Here is a 17281-nt window from a genome sequence, read left to right as displayed (position 1 = left end):
TCAAGAGTTAAGAAATTGTAAGCTTAGGATGCAGGCAGAAGCTGAGCAACAGAGCAGCGACCACTCTGTTGCAGACAGAATGCAAGGTGTGTTACTGCAGATCCAGGAGGCAGGTTTTGTATGTGTGACCCCTGGTCCTAGCAGAAGTCTTGGATTTGTTCTCTAGAGGCAAGAGTGGCTGAGCTGGAGAGAAAGAGGTCTACAGGCAAGGCCTACCAGGATGTGGTGGGCAGTCGCATCTCTGCTGTGGCTGCCCTCACATGGCCACCACCAAAAAAACCCCCTGATATTGACTAAACATGTATGCAGAGGATGTCAGTCCGAGCAAAGGTGAACAGTCAGCTTGGAATGAAAGATCAAATCTCTAATACACTCTAACCTCCAGCTGATTATACTGTCCACTTGGTCTGAGGATGCTCCTGGAGCAGAGGGTACCTTCCAGGAGAGGACATAGCAGGTGATGGCAGTGGGAGGTTTCATTATTTGAAAAAGATAGCTGGGTTTGAAACAGCTGAGAGGACTGCAAGGCCTGCTGAGTGCAAACGTAGCAGAGCCCACGAGACATTCAGCTAGGTATTTAGTCTGGTAGAAGGGAGGAACCACTGGTCACAATCTATGATACACCACTAATGTGGGAAAGTAGAGTAGGGAAGTCCTAGGGGGTTAACTCAAGGCTGCTGTGTGGGAGACTGAAGTCTTTGCAAACTCCTTGGAACAAGAGAAACCTGCACAAGAGGAATGGGCTGGACTTGAGTCAAAATGGAACAAAGTTGCTATTACTGAAAATTAAAAGTTCACAGAGAAGTGATTAAACTAGGAACAGGGGAAAGACTGACAGCCATGGTGGAGCACCTGGTTAAGACTGAAGGAACTTAGGAGGGAGACATGGCTAATGTTCAATACATTCTTGAAAAGGCAAGAGAGGAAATGATTAGCCTAAATGAAATAAATAGGGAAGGAAATAACACCATTTTACAACGACACTTGACTGGTGCTTGCACAGAGAGTGGCAAAAATCTGTAAATGCTTCTACAGCAATGCTAGAGATCTAAAAAGTAGGATTATGGAATTATACTACTTGGCAACAAATGACAACCCTGATATAACAGGCATCTCATGCTGGCGAAAGGATAATAAGTGGCATACAGAGGTGCTAGGCTGTCTACAGGAATGACAGAAAATGAGATACAGCCCAGGCAGTGGCACAGCATATGAAGGCTAAAACAAAGTGTAACAGAAAAAAAAAATACTAGGGGCAGAGGGGAGCATTAGGGAATCCTCGTGGGTGGAAATAACTGAAAGGTAGGGCTTGGTTTGTATTTAAGACTTCCCACTTAAAGACACTGATCATGAAATACCCAGTGAAATTAGAGAAGCTGCAAAACTAATTCAGCTAGTAATATAGGCAAATTCCAACTACTAACATGCTGTCAGGCACAATGCCTCATCCAGATGAGATAATGACACGAAAGTTTTGGACACAGCAACTGACTGCTTCTTAGGGTGGTGGTGAGCCCTGGGACCCACAGGTAAGGATACTGCTCTGGGTTCAGTCTCGAGTGCTGCACAGGACCTGCTTCAAAAGGTACTAGTGGGAGAACTGCTCTGTAATAGCTTCACAGTAAAACTGAACTTAATGCTGCAGTGGGATGGAGTAAGCCAAACAAATACATCACACAGATATTCTATTTCAAGAAGGGGAAATATAAAAATCACAAAACCAGTAAAATCCTAAAAAAGCAGTCAAAAAGGCAAGAAGCCTAAAGCAACCTGGAAGCTTTTCAAAAACACTATATTAGAAGCCCTGGTGAACTACGTGTCACATATCAAAAAAGAAAGTAAAACAGTTCAATATAAACCCTACATAGCTCATTAAAAAAGCTGAGGAGGTCATTGTAAGGAAAAAGCATTTTAAAAATTGTTGAAATGAACAGGAAAGCCCATAAAAACCAGATCAAGAGTAGGATGGCTAAAAAAGCATGTGAATATTTTGCAGAAGATCATCAAGTTGATAGTAAAAAGTTGCTTAAAGAAAAGCAAGAAGCCATCATGGGAAACAGCAGTATCACGTGATGTCAAAGGCTTGTAAGGGGTACTTGGGGACGGTAAGGCCGTAACAGAGAAATGTAACTACTTCTTTGCATAGGTCTTTACTGTTGAAGGTGTTTGGGAAGGTCCCAAATCCAAGCTATTCTGTGAGCCAGATTAATTTCAGATAAATATAAAGGAAGTAGTAGATAAAATAGATAAGGCAGGCATCGCTACGTGACCAGGAGTGGGTGACATTCACCTGGGACTTCCGAAAGAACTCAAGTATGAAACGGCAGAACTGCTGGCCCAGCTGTGTAACCCATCATTACAAACTGCCACTGCACCAGCAGGCTGGTGCCCACCACGCTCCCACGCGGAAAAGAGGCTCAAGAGGAGACCCTGGGAACTATGGGCCAGTTATCTGACTCTCCTGCTTGGCCGGGGAGTAGTTTACCTTAAAGAATACAATAACTGAGCACAAGGATAAGCATGGTAATGCAGGCCCTAGTGATCAAAATATGTTTGGATGTTCAAAATGGCTTTGACAAAGTACTTCAACACTTTCTAAAATAAATACCCTTGGGGTTGGAAAAGAGGTGCTCTCTTCCTGAAGGCTGTTAAAGGAAGAAAAGAATAGTGCTTGATGGTCACATTTTAAAATGGAGACCCAACAGCAGTGGGTCCTCTTGGACACGGGTGCTGGAACTGGTTCTAGTAAAGACTTCAACAGTGAGCTTGACAAGGGACTGAACCGTGAAACATCCAAGTCTATAAATGACCCTAACCTCTCTCAGGTTGCTAAATGCCCTGCTGCTGATGGGGGTTGGGGACCTCACCAAACTGGGTGGGCAGATAGGTTTCAGTGTTGGGGGGCATCAGGAATGGCATTGAGAAGCAAACAGAGGGTGTCAACTTGCTGCTAAGTAAGACCTTGGTGCACTGATAATCCTGTGTGCTGTGCACAGTCTGGTGTCTCGCAGAAGAGAGAGAGGAATAAAAGGACTAAGGGTTGGAGTGTTGCCTTCAAAATAGAACCTAAAAAGGCTGCAACTCTTCCTTTTGGACAGGAGAAAGCCAAGAGGGAATATGACCGAGTTTTACAAAATAAGGGAAGTAGCAAATAAGGTAAATGCAGAACTGCTCCTTGCCCGATCTTACAGCACTGGAACTAGGGTGTACGTGATGAAACCAGAGGGAGATTGGCTTAGAACAGGTCGGACGGCAATTTTATATCATTTAAGTAGTGAACTGCCTGGTGCCACAGGAGGTTGTGAAGACACACAGTTACTGCAGCTTCAAAAAAGGATTAAACAAAATCAGGGATAAACACAGACACTGAAGGAACATATAAATACATCGTGTCTCTAATAGGGTGATCTTGGCTACAGGGAAAACGGGCTGCAGAAAGCTGCCACACCTCTGTGCTCCCCCTAAATAGCATCTCCTACTGCCACTGCTGGGGACAGAGTAGTGAGCTAGATGAACTACTGGTCTAATTTGGGAAGACACTTCTTATGTTCTTATTTTGTAAAAATAGAGTCAAATATCAGATTCCATCAGAAATATCAACTTACACTAAGCAAGTTACAAAGGACTACTGCCATTATACCAGCTTAGAAGCCAATTAATTCTGATGTTCAAGAATTTCACTAACAGTTAAGAAAATTATTTTATTGGATTTAAACATTTCCCTAAGATAAAAGAATGGTATTCACTTCAGAATATTTAAGTGTTGTATTTTGATGATTTTTTTTAATGATGAATAAAAATGTCTGCTACATCTAGTCCATGTATCAAGATTTAAACTGGTGTAGTGAATACTTGCAAGTAAAGATCAGACATGAGATTCACAACTGTATAGCACCCAAAAGCAGATGGAAGTGATTATAGGTGAACTGGTAATAGCTTACCCTTGGCCATTGCATTAGCGAAAGCAATACAACAGATATCTGTAAAGGAGTTACAATGAACCCTCATGTCAGTCTTAGTTAAAAAGGAATGTTTAGGCATTCCCAAAAAGTGGCCTTTATAGGGGGACATGAAGCTGTCTTTTCATTTCACCGTTTCCATTATTCCAGCCCCTGGCAAAAACAATGGCTAAATGGCTTGAGCACAGTTAGACGCTTGACTCAGATAGAAAGTACAAAGTGAGATTTCAATAGAGTGCATTTTCTCACTCTATAGAAAGATCAAAAAGATTTCTACTCACTTCCACTTTCTACAAAGCCTTCTAGGTTGATTATGAAGTGAAGGCTGATTATGAACTTCAGTAAGTCAGACAGCTGGCCATTGTACTAAAAGGAGTTGTTGTTTCCTACATAAGTGCATTAATGTTTAACAGATTTTAAAGGTGCATATATTGTACTCTGACCAATATATGGTCTGCAAAGAACTATAAATCTCAAAATTTTAGGAGTTGCAATAAAAATCTAGAGGAAAAAGAAAGAAACCAGAAGTTTTTCACTTTTTTTTTTTTTTTTTTCTCCTTATGTCCAGGGTTTCGGTTTCATTCAAAACAGAATTTCAATACTGTATCAGTGCCTCCCTTTTCTCTTTTCCCTGGGTACTCCTTACAGTATTTTTTCCACATATAGCTTAGGGACAAGATGAGTCTTGTCTTAGGAGAACAACTTAGGAGAAGTTGTCTTAGGAGAAAATAAGAAGATGAGCCTGTCTCATCTTAGGGAGAAAATGAGTCTGTTGTCTTTCCTGTCCCTTTTCACCCTGTGCTCTCCACTAAGGCATATACTATGCCTTCTTTTTGTGCGGATTTGGACTCTCCTGCAGGAGCTTTGATTCTCTCTGGAACTCAGCTGAGTTTTTTGCCAGCTGTGAGAAGGGGAGATGAGGGTGAGGCTGGTCCCTGGTCTTGGCTCCTGCAGCCCCAGCTCCAACGACCTTATCAGTCATGAGGTACAGTTAGATAAACTGCGTATTTGCACCTCGGTTTAAAGTAATATAACTAGGCTTCAGTGAAGAAGAACTAAGATTAGAGTGTCATTAGACACTAGAAAAAGCCTGGCTTATGGAAGAAGTTCCCTTTACTCTTTTTCCTCCAAAGATGTGAACTCGAAAGTGAGACAGGAGGTAGGAACTTCAAGCAGATCACGTGTGGCCCAAGAAAGACATTCCTTTAGAAAACTTCTCCAAGCAACAGCTTGGCATTTGCTGTGAATTGCAAACATGGTTACCAGCAATGTCCTGTGATTCTCTGAATGTTTGAATTAGACCTGGGAATGAGGCAGAAAGTGCCTTTTGCACGTGTCTTCACGTTCCCGTGAGCAGCTCTCATGAGAGGCAGGAGGTTGTAAGTTAGCTGCTGCCTTTGCCCTGCTGCAGTAGCTCCCCCGCCATCACAGCAGGCACATGAAGCTTCTGCTGTTTCATCTTCCTATCCCCATTAGATTTCGTTGAGCTGTGTCTTGAGCTCAGGGAAAGCTGCAGGGCCAAGCCCAGCCAAAAAAGAGTGGAGGGAAAACTAAACCTACATAGCTCTTCCCAGCAGGCCTGCTAGGTACATGCACTGGTTTGTGCTAGGTGGCCCTTTGTCCCTAGAAACTGCCCGTATGAAACACAGTTCAACTTTCCTGTGTGTTTGTGCCTAACCTTACCAGTCCCGAACCAAAAGCAGTGTAGACAGAAGCACAGGGCTTCCAGCTGTCCTGCATCTGGAGACTTGTCATAAATCACCAAAGCCTGATTGAATCCTCATACATCTAGACAGACAGTGCCTCTCTGCTTCTAGCACAGAGCCCCCAGAAGATATCAGTGGGCACATTTTGCAGAAAACACTTTTTTAAAAACAAAAGCCATTGGATTAAGACAGCAAATAAAGAGAAGCATCTTCATTTAAATGCTGTACCTTAAGACTGTAACTGAAGCAATGGCAAAAAATGAAGTAGAAGCGCATAAAAACAAAAAGTCGGCATTTCTTCAGACCTTTTCTACTTTCATAGTTCGCAATTGTATATATGACTCCAATGAATCTACTTCATTCAGCAGCTTCTGATATACATTCAGTAGCAGCAATCCAAAGACAGTGCTTCTGTTTGCCTGGTTGTGGGAGACCTGTCATGAACTGGTGACTTTTCAGGGGATGGTAGGGCTGACAGCTGGCTGCAGACCCTTGCAGCGCTGTTCCCACCCGAGTCCCAGATGCCTTGCAAGTGACAGCTCTGTAGTCTCGAGATTGAGTCACTGCAGAAGCAGGCTCTGACACACTGCTTCAGGCACTCTTACAAGTGCAAACACGCAATATGTCTATTGTGCATGTAATGAGTCACCTCGAACAGAAAATGTGTGTCGTGCCAGATTATACAGAGGTTTTGTGAAAATAAATATTCCCATTGAGAATTAGCATGAGACCAGAAGCTACGCCAAATCTGACTAGTCTCTAAAGGCCAATCTTGTTCCTTAAACCAGATGTTTAACAGAGGTTGTGACATCTGAAGAGACCAGCAGACACAAAATACACGCAGTGTATGCTGAGTCAGAGTGAGGTGTATCATTTCAGAGAGTTAAAATTCAATTTTTGAATGTTACAAAATTCTTTAAATCACTTTCCCCCATACTCCTTCACATCATGCACAATTAACCACAAGAAGCAAAATATAATTCATGTTTTAAACAACCTCTTTTCCTCTCTTTTCCTGTCTATTTAAAGGGAGGCCAGTGTGATTAGTTACTGGGGTTACTTACTTCCATGAGATAAATCAAATAGTGAGAATGATGAGCAAGAACATAAAATCTGCCCCCACCTCCCAATCTAGACACTAAGCAACTCACAGGAAGCTTCTTGTCAGTGGCACCTGACTGGTTCTCTAGTCTGGTAATTTAACTTTTTCAGCTTTTCTAACCTATGCAGTTACTTTTGCTTAGCTACCTCTTTTGTCTTGCAGACTTGGCAACTTGAAATTAAAGGTTATTCAGTCAGTAAGGAACACAAAAAATACTTCAGTCACAAAAGTTGGTAGTTTTGCAACAGATATTTTCACAAACTCTAGTGGAGAACAATTACATCCATGCTTTGCTTTTAGAACCAAAAAAAAAAAAAAGACACTGAAAGCATCAGTTTTGGACTTTCAGTGCTCTTGGAGGGAAGTGGCAGGAGGCACTCACCAAACTTCATGTGCTGGACAATGAGGGTAAGGCAGCTACAGCTGGAGGGAGCCCCACCAGAAGCTGTGTCTCTGGGGAGGGCTTGTTTGTCCTCAGCTTCACCAGTTTGTCATTAGATTATTGTAATGGAAAGCAGACCATCAGCAGATCATGGTCAGGGGATGGGAGTATAAAACCATTACAGTCCTCATGGCATGGTAACCCAAGGATCATCTGACTGCCATGGAGACATCGGGACTTCTGCTGTAAACAAGTGTGTTCCTTGTCTCCCACCTACACTGTGACTTTCCTACCACCTCTTTCTCTGCTCAGACGTGGAGTCAAGCTTGAGGAATGCGATGGGAACGGGAGCTGATGGCCTGCTGCATGGAGGGAAGGCAAAGAACTAAAAAACCTTATGAGGTTCGTGATAGCAGAGCAAGCATATGACCTGCCACCACATTTCTTGCCTGACCTATTCTTAGAGATGGGTGGATGGAAAAGGCTGAGTCACTGTCTCAGCTGCAGAAGACCAAGCTGTACAGAAGGAGCCTGCCAGCCAGGGCTCCAAGCCATACAGGATAGGAACTGCCCTATTTCTTGGAGCTCTTTGTGGCAGGTGGCTAATCCCCTCCACCCTATCTCCCTTCCTCTGCCTCATTCCTCACTATTCCCCAAAACAAAGAGCAGACTATCAGCAACAACCTAATGCCAGAAGTCCCAAGCAGTTCCCTTCCGGCAGGGATTTCAGGTTTTGCAGGCCTGCTTCCCTTTTGCTTTAACGGAATTCACACGTATGGGATATCTTTTCATCAGATACCATTTTGCTAGAAAGACTTCAAGAACATTACTGAGTCATTTTGCCCATATTCATTTAGCACTGTCACATAATCCAATGATGCTCTAGCATATAGCATGCCTAAAATTCTGATCTGATCAGCTTGTCATGGCTGTCAGGTCCCTTGGCCCCGATCTTTGAGAGAAGAACCTGCTATATTTCATAAAAAAAGTATTTCTTCAAAGCTACAGGCTCTTGAGAAAGTAAGATGAAACAAAAATAACTTTTTCCTAAAAAAGAATAACTGTTTGAATACTCTTAGCAGTCTGATGCAAGTCCACCTATAGCAAACAGTGTTGAATTGGTACCATCAAGAGTGTTTTACAGGAAAAAATGTTACTTACACGGCTTCCTTTTTCAGGGAAACACTGACATCCTCCACTGCAGTCTCTGCCTCCACATGGTCCTGTGTAAGTCTTTCCACCCTGCAAACCAGAACACACATAAAACAAAAGTTAAAATGTATCAGCTACAATACCTGGCACAGCACAATAAGCTTTGATTAGCAGACTTGCTGGGAACTTGCCCAAGCAAAGACCAGGATCAGCTACGTGACTTGCAGTTGAAACCTCTTTAATCTATGCTTAGAAGCAGCCGTGAGTGGCTTCTCAGTTCATGGAGATCAGCATCAAGAAATATAATGCTACTCTATTAATTTCCCTCCACATTTTCAAAACATTGCAGCTCCACACTGAGCAGTATCTCACACATCTTTTTGACACATGCAACAGATATCGTATCACAGAAGTGCAGCTGCTTGGATTCTTCAGGGACATCGACTAACTCCTAGGTCACAATGAAGCACATCCTTCTATGCGTGCTCTAAATTGTTGCTACATTTAAAAATATTTACGAGTGGACATAAAGGAAGACATAGGTATCATGTTCAAAATCACAAGCCAAACTCCTGCCCTCTCCTTTTCAATGGCTGCCTATTCTGGAGGCACTTAAAACTTGCTAGCAACCAACCACTGTGACCTACAAGTCAGACCTAGATGAAGCAAATGATGCAGTTACACCTCTCCTGCTTGTCCAGAATCATCTTGGCCTGGGCCGCAAATGTATGTATCACAAAATATGCAACACTCCATGCAAATCCTTGGATGGACTTCAACAGGCAGGCCAGCTCCTATTACACCGAGCACACACCGCCTGCACGAAATGCAGCGGCCACAGCCACTCTTGGTCAGAAACCTGAACAGCAGAGATACTGTGTATGGTGTGGTGTGACTTGTATAACTGTAACTTCATAATTAGGAATACTGTGAAGACCAGCCTGTGGCCCACTTAAGCCCAGTGTTTTGAACCCCTGAAAACGCCCCAGCAGCCTAGTAAGTAACCTGGGAAAAGAGGAAGGGATTTCTCACTGCTATTTCTGAACCTGGTTTGCCCCCCAGTGAATAATTAATAAAGCCAGAAGAAAAAGAGAAAAGGACTGAAGTCTAGTGGCTATAGGAAGGATGTCTTGGAGCCACAGCCCCTCATTCAGGGTGGCTGCTCATTTTCACATGCACTGCTCCTTAGATAAAACCTCAAGGCACCCCAGCTGTAGGGTGCAGAGTCAGGCTCCATGTCGCTTGCCCTCCTCCTGGCTAAAAGAACGCTGAATCCTTTGTTGTGCTGCAGCAGGGACAAACGGTCCCTTCACCCTTCCTGCCTCCTTCATAGCTTGACCACATCATCACTTGGAAGGGAGATGACAGGGGTATAAGCAAGCCCCTCAAAAAAGACGGGCGCTCTGACTGCTATGCTGTTGCTTAAATAGGCAGTGATGCTGCCATTCCTGCCTCTAGCCCTGACTCAAGGAGTTAAAACACAGAAAGGGACCAACACTGCCATGCTTAGCATTTTTCACGCAGCCCTAAGCAATTCCCTACTCAACCTGGGGCTGTTGGGTCACATTTCTTAGGTGTCCACTTCTGCCGTTACACTACCCAGAACCTGAAAACACAGCTCCAGGCTTTGGATTCCTCCCTGGGAGCCAAATGAATAAAAGGTACAGAGCAGGTACCAGGCATTGCCTAAGTCCTCCTTTGGTAATACTTGTACAACAGGCTCTCAATCTTATGACAAGCAGTAATACAAAGTTCCCCAAACCAGTTCTTATGCTTGTCATGAGAGGGTTCATGTCTGTGCCTTAACTATTGTCACATATTAAAATACTTTTGTTTCAGCTTTATACTTAATTTTCACATTTAATGAAACAAGCAGGCTTATTCATACTGATAGAAGAGGTCCACAGAACCGAAACCATGCCTCGAGCTATTTAAAGGTTAGGTGTTTGATTCAGGAAATTATTTCATGGACGTAACAGTGTTCTATGTCATGTTATGAACTCTGCTTTACGTTTAGAGGAAATAATAAGCCAAGACAGTTTTATAAACTCCAGCAGCTTGCTCAGGTTGGTCCATTATTTAGTTAAATATCTGGATGGTCACAAACTCACTCTGGATGGTCACAAACTCACTATCTCCATTTTCTTGTTAACCTATTTGCAGCTGAAATGTGCACCTCTTTCTCAGGATCCTTCATTTCATAGAGTTTCCTCCTCAATTCCTTTTCAGAAATTAAGAATAGTTCTATTCATTTTTATGGATGCCATGAAGATGTACAGCCTGTGTGCACACACTCCTCTTCAGGATGCAGGTCTTCATTAAGGAGCAGTGTGCTAAGCAGTGCTGCCATTACTAAGAATAAATTCTGAACTTTTAGAGTTCTGTTTTGGTTGGAGCTGTAAATAACAGTATTTCCCAGCCTAACAGCAACAGACTGACAGATACATTTTATCATGTGATTTTTCAATTATGCCTACTGAGAAAACAACAAGGAGAACAATACGTTTATTTTCTTCTTAATTAGGAGAGTGACTCTAAATTTGGTAAACTGTTGCTAAGCAGAAAATAGAGTATGAATCAGAACTATGGCAAGATATTTGTGTGCTTGCAAAAAAAAAAAAAAAAAAAAGGAGGTTGCTAATGCTTATTTCAACTGGGAGAAGTTCAAGGTCTATTGTTTGTGTACTATCCACCATCCAACATTTTAATTTGCATGCTGTAACAATACCAGCAGCTAATGTGGGGACACAATTGTTTTCTTCCACAATTTTAGGAAGCTTTTTTTTTTAATTTATTTTTCTCATTTTATGTCCTTTTATGCACATAGATTCTTCAGATAATGAAAAGAAAAATCTGGAAGATTGTCCAAAGGTAGGGAACATAATGGGAAAACATTTGAGACCAGCATTAATACACCTCTTCTGGATTATACTCGGGCTTTCCTTATTGCCTTATTTTTACTTTTTTACTTCTTCACTTTTTGACTGATAGTGGGATGACTCTGGGAGCTTTTAGTCACATGTAGCATTTTCTACTTTATTATCTATGAATGTTTATTATTTCTTGAAGGCAGATCATTGCACTGTCATTTAATCTGACACTACTGGGAAGTTACAGTATAAAACATTATGGCTTAAAAGTTTGTTAATTTTAAAAAATAAATCTGTTCAGGATCCTTGTAAAACTTGGGCATACAATGGGCATACAATGGAGTTGAAGGGAAATCAAATGGGCATGCATGAGTCAATAATTAGAATGCAAAAAGCCCAGTTTAAAATTTAGTGACGGACAATGCAGTTTTAAAGTACCACAACTACGTGGTACTTATGTCCTGAGGAAAAGAGATTTCTGGGAACATGACACCAATGTTGAGAACCCACTGTAGTTGTTTTGATCTGAGACAGGTGCATGGACTACCTTTTTGGTCAGTGGGCAGAACAGTGAGTCCTAGGATACAACTCACCCCATCCTGACACTGGCACCTAAACTGATCAACTGCATCTCTCCTAGAAAGCGCCTACTGCTTTCTCTTAACCGTAAAGGCGGGGGGAGGTAACTAGCTTGCATACAGACATCCACCTCATGTAGGAGTCTAAGGACAGGGAGATGAATCTCCCGATTTGCTCAATATGCAGTTAAATGGTGAAAAGTGTGTTTGCAGCAGAGTGGTATTCTAGGATTTGTGCAAGCAAAGACTAGCAATAGCCCCCAGTTCTGAATTTGTCTGCTGAGAAAACCTTCAATTCCAGGTCTTGCTCATGTTTTGGATGATCCCAAATTCCACTATCTCTAAAAAGTCCAGAGTCTAGGCAAAGCCTATAAACTGGCTTTATATAATCTAATTTGAGATTTCTGCAATACAGGCACAACATCTGGCTACTACTGTAGACTATCACAGAATCTCAACAGATCTATTTCAGGTATCTGAGCTAAATCTCACGCTGGACGGGTGAGGGGACTAGAAAGGTACCCTAGGGTAACTGGTTGAGACGTGTCTACAGTGCAGATGTCCAGCTTCAGGTGAGGTGAATTCTACAGTAAGTGTCCAGATCTCATCCTCAAAGCTAGCTATGGCCTCTGATGGGAACACTGTGTGTGAGGAAAACTATTTAAGAGCAGACACAACACAAAACAAACACAAGATAAACACAAAATGGGTTATACTGTTGCACTGGTATGCAAGCTCACTGCATAAGGTGAGGTATTGCTTAACTAGAATTAGGTTGGGGAGTCAAGGCTGAAGTATGATAATTCTGCCCAAAAATATGTAACATAAATGAAATGTAACCAACATGAATCACAAGGTCAGAAGGCAGCCTTTGCAGGCAAGGCTGTCTCATTTAGCCAACTCTAGTGGTAATACCATATTGAGCCAAAATTGTCTAGGTAATAGTGTCAGAAACACCAGTTTTTGAGTATAACAAAATTTGGACCAATGAGGAAAAAGTAACTAGGAGCAGGCTGTTCGTTTGCGAGGAATATAGGCAGAGAAAAGGAGGTGCAAGGGTGGTAAAAAGGTGGAAAATAAAGGAAGAGGAATAGGGCATCCAATTAGGTGAAGAATGAAGATGGTGAGGATATGCTAAGAGCAAGAGCAGGGACACCTTCAGGCAGCAATGATGCTGACCTGCAGGCACAAGCCCACCAGGAGCCCCCTTGGGAGAGTCCACAGGTCTCTCCACCAGGCTCATCCTTGAAAGAATTGCTGTGGGATGGTGGAGTAAGAAGAATAAACTTATAAGGAAAGATAGGCTTATACCTGAATACCAATTGCAGGAGGAAAGCCAACAGAATTGCAACACAACAGCCCTTTTGTGGGATTTACAAGATTTCTTTATAGTAATTTTTTATGAATACTAATACTAACAATACGCAATAGAATTGTAGTTCAATGTTTCTTGAAGTGATGTAGTTGTGAATTAAGACTAATAATAACAGCAGTGTGTTACAGTGCCAATTAAAGTATTATTAGGTTCTTTAATCAGCAAACATCGTAAGTTACATCTGACATCTCCAATCTAAAGGGGAAGAGTTGGATTTGCAGAGTAAGACCCCTCTACAAAGCTTCCACGTCATCCTGGAGGCACCAAAACATCCTGTCCATCCCCTCCTCCTGCTGTCAGGAGGGCAGTTTCACTTCTGGCCACACGTACAAGTATGTGCTGCCCCAACCATGTGGATTCCAGCTGACTTGCTCTGGGATCTGAAAACCAGGCAGAAACTACCACACATGAAGGGCTGGAGACAGACCCCCAGCTCTGTGGGCAAGTGGCACAGATCCGCTTAGGTCCACAGTGTTCAAAGCTAGGCTTCTCTAGAGCAGACTTACCTTGCAAAGACCAGGACAGAGCAGTCCAGAACAGATTAATATCTACAATTCACTTTCTGCTCTCTTTTATTTACCACCTTAGATATCTCCACAGGGGCCATATGAGTATGTCCAGCTCACAAAGCCTGATCTACTGGAAAATGGGCTTACAGCTCCTTTATTTTTAAAACAGAGCTGAAGAAGATGATGGGGTCTGCTCCCACTCAGAAGACTGAGTGGGAGCAGCTTTACTCTGCCCCATTCATTGCACACAATAGCACAGCAGTCCTCACAGTCTTTTAGAAAATGGGAGACCTAATTGCAGTTCTATGATGGAGAAAATCAAACATGCACCTGGGAAAGCTTTAATCAGCAGGCTGCGAACTAGGCTGGAATGGATGGAGAAAGGGAATGAGGAAAGCAATACACAGAAAGGCAGAAGAAGGGCTTTTCCAACTCTTCTTTTAATATTCTTGGGTCACTGTGCTGGAATGAATATAAGATTGATGGTTCAAGGAATGTGAACACTACTTAAACACAAGCAAGAGAAAACATGTAACTGCCATCTATGTTTGGAAAGCTTGTATATTTGCCTAGTGTAAATACCTTCTCATTTTTATGTATGTGAAATAGCAAGCAGAAAATGTGGGTGTCCCAACACAAAATCATTTTTTGCCCTCTTGCTTTCTTATAATTTTTGTTGTCCCCAAACAGTATTTCTTCTGTACTTATACATCTTCAGTCAACAAAAGACAACTTAAATGCAGTTTCCTTTAGCCAGACGCTTAAAAAACTCAGAAACATATATACCATTCTCTTTAAACTTTTCCACACATTAATGATTTATTTATTACTAATCTTGGCCACGCTTGTGTAATTGTTATCTCTGTGTGCCCATTCAAGTACCTTCACTTCAAGGGCTGGTATTCTGACAAAGAACAAAGGCAACCAGAGGACAGACCTCAAAGTACAGTTCTATGAGTACAGAAAGACCAGGAAATATAAGCCATTTCCTTACATACAGCTCAAAAAAAATTACGGAAATTGTAATGAAAATATTGCAACCTGGAATCAAAAGACTCCGCGCACCAACATTTTCTTTGATAAAGTTTTATAGGTTGCAGTTGTGTTCTCTCCATCAATCACAGCAGCTCCTCTGAGCTGGCTAAGTTTCACCAAGAGAGGTTTCAGAAGCTCTGGGAGCTTGCTGAAAAGCTGAACTACGACTGGGGGTGCTGACATACTGCATGCCTCTGTAGCGTGGCAGCGAGCAGCACATTTGGATGCTTCACGTGAGACTTCAGCCTGGAAGTCCCGAGGGGATTCCTGGCACGCCTGCGAGGCAGCCCTCCGTGTCAGCGCCAGGGAGACCAGACCGGCCCACACCTCCAGTACGGACCTCTGTTTCCATGTTTGACCTTCAGCTGTTCAAACTCACATTAATTTCAAATTTGGTTTATAAGGCCCTGACTTAGAAACATCAATTTTCTGCTTCTTTCGAAAGAAAGGAGAGAAAAATGAAGTAGGAGTACAACAGGGTACTCCTGCTGTTGATGAAGCAGACAGATAGGAACTTCAACAGTTTCAAGCGTGACTGAACAGTTGTATTTGCTCAAAACCAGCATTTTACTCCTTAAAGAGTCAAAAACATTTGTTGCCTCGATGCCAAACTTATTTCTCTAGAAACACGTATAAACAACAATTTAAAACAAGTAGGGAGAACGCTGTCAGCGGGGGAGGCCTGGATTGCCCAGCATCAGGCTTGGTCTGGAAAACGCTGTTAGTTTTAAGAGTTACAATGCCAAAGAAGGAACCAGCCATCTGAAACCGCCTGCTTGCAATCCAGCAGCTACTAGTGCACCGGACAGTAAGACCACTGTGAAGACCTTAATTGGCGAGGGAAAGGGAGAGATAAATTGGCACATTCAGAGAGGAAGGAAAAGATGTGGGTGTGGATCCTCTCTCCAACTGTTCTGAGAATTATTTCTCTAAGAAATAATTCTTTCTTTCATATTTGAATGGGAGCCAGAACCTTTTCCAGACTGGATGCATGGCAACTGGAATAATCTAGTGCGTGACCTCAGCATCATATGAATGTTTACGCTTCCCACCAAAAGTAGGGGGAGCCATGTATTTACACATCCTTCAGTGAAAAAAACCCTGGAGGAGGAAACCAGTCCCAGGAGGAACACGGAAAGACTTACCACCAGCCATACTAAGAAAGCTGGTCTCCTAACAACTGCCTAGTGAAGTCTTGCCAATGCAATGAGAATAGCAATGCTTGTGGCAACTAATTATGAATTATCAATTGGCACGGAGTTTCACATGCCACCTCCCTCTTACAATGAAGGTATAGAGAAAACTGGAAGGCAGGTTGCCAAGCAAGCAGGCAGATTGGTTGGGTTCTGGGTCCTGATGGGCCTGGGAATGTCAACAGAGGAGGAGTACTCAAAAGCAGCACTGCTCCCAGGGACGGGGAGGCCCGTGCTTGATGTTTGGGGTGAGGGAAGGAAGGGCAAGAGAATACAAAGCCTCTGATGCTGACAAGACCCCAACTGATGGAAACTCGTCTTCTCAAGTGTGTTTCAGCAAGTATCCTGAAGCCAGCAATGGGAAACATGAATTCTATACCTCTCAGAAGTGAAGCTAAAAAGACTTTCCTCTTATGGGCTGGCTTGTGGCTCTTGATTATATGAACTTTTTGGCAAGTAGCCTTGATTTGAAGGCTGCATAGCTTCATTTCAAAGTGAAACTTCACAGCTCCACATGTTCACTTTATTTGAGGTACTATTTACCATCCCCTCTCCAAATTAAAAAGTTCTCTTGTTGCAGCCTCCAGACACTGCCTTGTAACAACTGCAGAAGTCAGACATGATACAGTGTGAACTTAACCCTTCACATTTTCATAAAAGCATTTCTAATTTTGTGGCTTTCATCCAAACACATATTTACCCAGCAAACCAGATGGAATCTAGAAGGAGCTGCTGTGATATAGCAGGCATTAAAAAAAGCAAAAGTAAGGTCTTTAAGAGGCTCTGTCAGAGAGTAAATCTTAAAAGCTGCCTAAATACACCGTACAGATATTTGAGTAACTGTCCAGGGGTCTTGCCCACTTGCCCAACATGAAGCTGTTTGCAAACAGTACACTTCCGAGCAAGCAGCATATGCCATGGCACAGTTTTCTGTCAAGACGTCAGTGAATGGGGGTCTCATACTTTACAGGTAATGAAGCTGGATTCAGCTGTGTTTTGCCTTTTTTTTTTCCCTCACAGAGATGGTTATATGTCATCCTAAGAAAGTGACTAGAATATAAGACAGGAAAATCCAGTTAAAACATTTTAAAATGTCAAACAACAAAAATTAGTCACCAGTATAGAAAAATGTATCACTCCTGCTTATTTTTGAATAATCTGTAATGCCATGGGAAAGAGAATCCTAAAAAGCAGCCACAGGTCTCTGCATGAATGTGCACGAAGGCGGGTTAAGATGCAGAGTGCTTTTCCTAGAACAAAATTGCATGCAGAGGAGGAAGAACAATGTCCTCTGGCACTTCTCTATTTGAGACAGGTGACTTAGTTGCTTAAAGGAAAGACAATTTCTGTCTTAATCATTAACTAAGGCTTGAACATGCGCTAGCAAGACAGAGGTGACGGGTCAGGTGAACTAAGCTCC

The 17281-nt window shown here is 42.5% G+C and overlaps 1 protein-coding gene across 1 annotated transcript in view; it reads right to left on the bottom strand.

The window, feature by feature from the left end:
- COL4A2 (collagen type IV alpha 2 chain) overlaps window positions 1-17281 on the bottom strand; it is a 143305-nt gene that overhangs the window by 93125 nt on the left and 32899 nt on the right. The window contains exon 3 of the mRNA XM_086482086.1: window positions 8311-8391. Coding sequence (XP_086338212.1) covers window positions 8311-8391 — 81 coding nt within the window. The remainder of the gene's footprint in view (window positions 1-8310; window positions 8392-17281) is intronic.

This window comes from Leptosomus discolor, chromosome 1 (assembly GCF_034619465.1).
Source record: "Leptosomus discolor isolate bLepDis1 chromosome 1, bLepDis1.hap2, whole genome shotgun sequence".
Taxonomy (NCBI): Eukaryota; Metazoa; Chordata; class Aves; order Leptosomiformes; family Leptosomidae; genus Leptosomus; species Leptosomus discolor.
Note: the sequence above shows the minus strand (reverse complement) of the source record. Positions and strands in the feature narration are given on the sequence as shown.